This window comes from Propithecus coquereli, unplaced genomic scaffold (assembly GCF_000956105.1).
Source record: "Propithecus coquereli isolate 6110/MARCELLA unplaced genomic scaffold, Pcoq_1.0 Scaffold197, whole genome shotgun sequence".
NCBI classification, from domain to species: domain Eukaryota; kingdom Metazoa; phylum Chordata; class Mammalia; order Primates; family Indriidae; genus Propithecus; species Propithecus coquereli.
Window position 1 is genome coordinate 2,953,243 of NW_012144633.1, and position 1,955 is coordinate 2,955,197.

Here is a 1,955-nt window from a genome sequence, read left to right on the forward strand (position 1 = left end):
TCTACCTTGTAGAATTATCTTTCTGTCCCTCTTATATTAATCCTGGGATGATTTTTCAAAACTTGCCAACTAGTCAGTATTTATGTACTGCATAAGTATGAGTTCAAGGGGCTTCTCATAGCAAAATCTTCATACCACAGGCTGAAGATTACCTGGGGAACCTGCTCTGATTACTCCCATGTTTAGGGTTCCCAGATGTAAAATACAGGACACATAGTCAAATATTACATGGGACATACTTGTATTCAAGTTATTCATTGTTTACATGAAATTCAAATTTAACTGGGCACCTATATTTTTATTTGCTGTATCTGGCAACCCTACATTTAGTGTAATTCTAATTTAGGATGGTTTCTGAAATTCAAGACACCTGGGGCTCCCTTTATTTTGACATTTTGAAGACACCTGGGGAAGGGGCAAGGGATTCAAAGTCGAAAGAACCAAATCTGAATGTTGGAGAAATTCACATCCCAGCTGTGCGAGTTTGAATAAGTTACTTAATTTCCCTGAGCCTCACTTAACTCAAATATAAAAATGGGAACAGTATTACTTGCCCTACATTTCTAAACTGTTGTGCTGATCAGTAGGATTAAATGCAAAATTACTGTGAAAACAAGGGTTTCATGCAAATGTTATTATTAGTAAGAATCAAGTTCTTTGAGTGTTATGTTATTAGTTCTTGGGTTAAGGGCCAGTAATGATTCCAGAAGGAGTTGGGAAGGAGATCCCAGTGAAGGAAGAAAAACTATGAAAAATTACCATACTGGCCTAGAAAGTAGGATTAACATGAAAATGAGAAACAAAAATAAATTGCTGTGTGTTCTGTAGTAGTTCAGTACCTTGGTTCTACTTTTGTTCCACACTTCTTGTATTTTTTTCTTATACAGCCAGTGAATTGCACAGACTCTTGCAGCCATTTCTGCTGAGACGAGTGAAAACTGAGGTAGCTACAGAGCTTCCCAAGAAGACAGAAGTAGTGATATACCACGGCATGTCAGCATTGCAGAAAAAATACTACAAGGCCATTTTGATGAAAGACCTAGGTAATCAGAGGGGCACTTGTCCATTTAGAAACTAAATGAGGATGTGATTTTCATGCAGGGAAATATTTTGTAATCATAATGACTTTGTATACCAAAAATTCAGAATTTTGTATTCTGAATAATTTAGGTCAGCTACAATGAGACTGTGACAGAGTACCTTAACTGTAACACAGACTTTGTTGTTACGGTTGTGAAAGTTCCTTTTTCCCCCTCCCAGTTTTCCTTGTTGTCTGCGATTGAGCAAACACTTCTAGGTGTCCCAGTCATGCCTTTCATCCTGCCACCCTATCAGATACAGGAGTCCCCCTTAGCCACAGTTTCGCTTTCCACGTTTTCAGTTACCCACAGTGAACTGCGGTCTGAAAATATAAATGGAAAATTCCAGAAATAAAAAATTCGTAAGTTTTAAATTGCATGCGCCATTCTGAGTAGTTTAGTGAAATCTCATGCCATCCCACCTGGGCCGTGACTCCTCCCTTTGTCCAGCATCTCCATGCTGTCAGCGCTGCCTGCCTTAGTCACTTAGTACCTGGCTCTATTATGAGATTGACTCTTGCAGTATCAATATCTCAGTGCTTCTGTTCTAGTAACCCTTATTTTACTTAATAATGGCCCCAAAGCACAAGAATAATGATACTGGCATTTTGAATAAAGCCAAAGAGAAGCCATAAAGTGCTTCCTTTAAGTGAAAACGTGAAGATCTTCAATCAATAAGGAAAGAAAACAATTTGAATGCTGAGGTTGCTAAGAATGAATCTTTTGCGAAATTATATTGTTATAATTGTTCTGTTAGTATTGTTAATCTCTTACTGTGCCTAATTTACAAATTAAACTTTATCACAGGTATGTATGTACAGAAAAGAAACATAATATATTTAGGGCTCGGAATTATCTAAGTTTCAGGAATCCATG

At 37.4% G+C, this 1,955-nt stretch overlaps 1 protein-coding gene across 1 annotated transcript in view; it reads left to right on the forward strand.

The window, feature by feature from the left end:
- The window catches only part of CHD1L (chromodomain helicase DNA binding protein 1-like), a 49,771-nt gene that overhangs the window by 19,254 nt on the left and 28,562 nt on the right, over window positions 1-1,955 (forward strand). Inside the window, 1 exon segment of the mRNA XM_012643461.1 lies at window positions 888-1,043. Coding sequence (XP_012498915.1) covers window positions 888-1,043 — 156 coding nt within the window.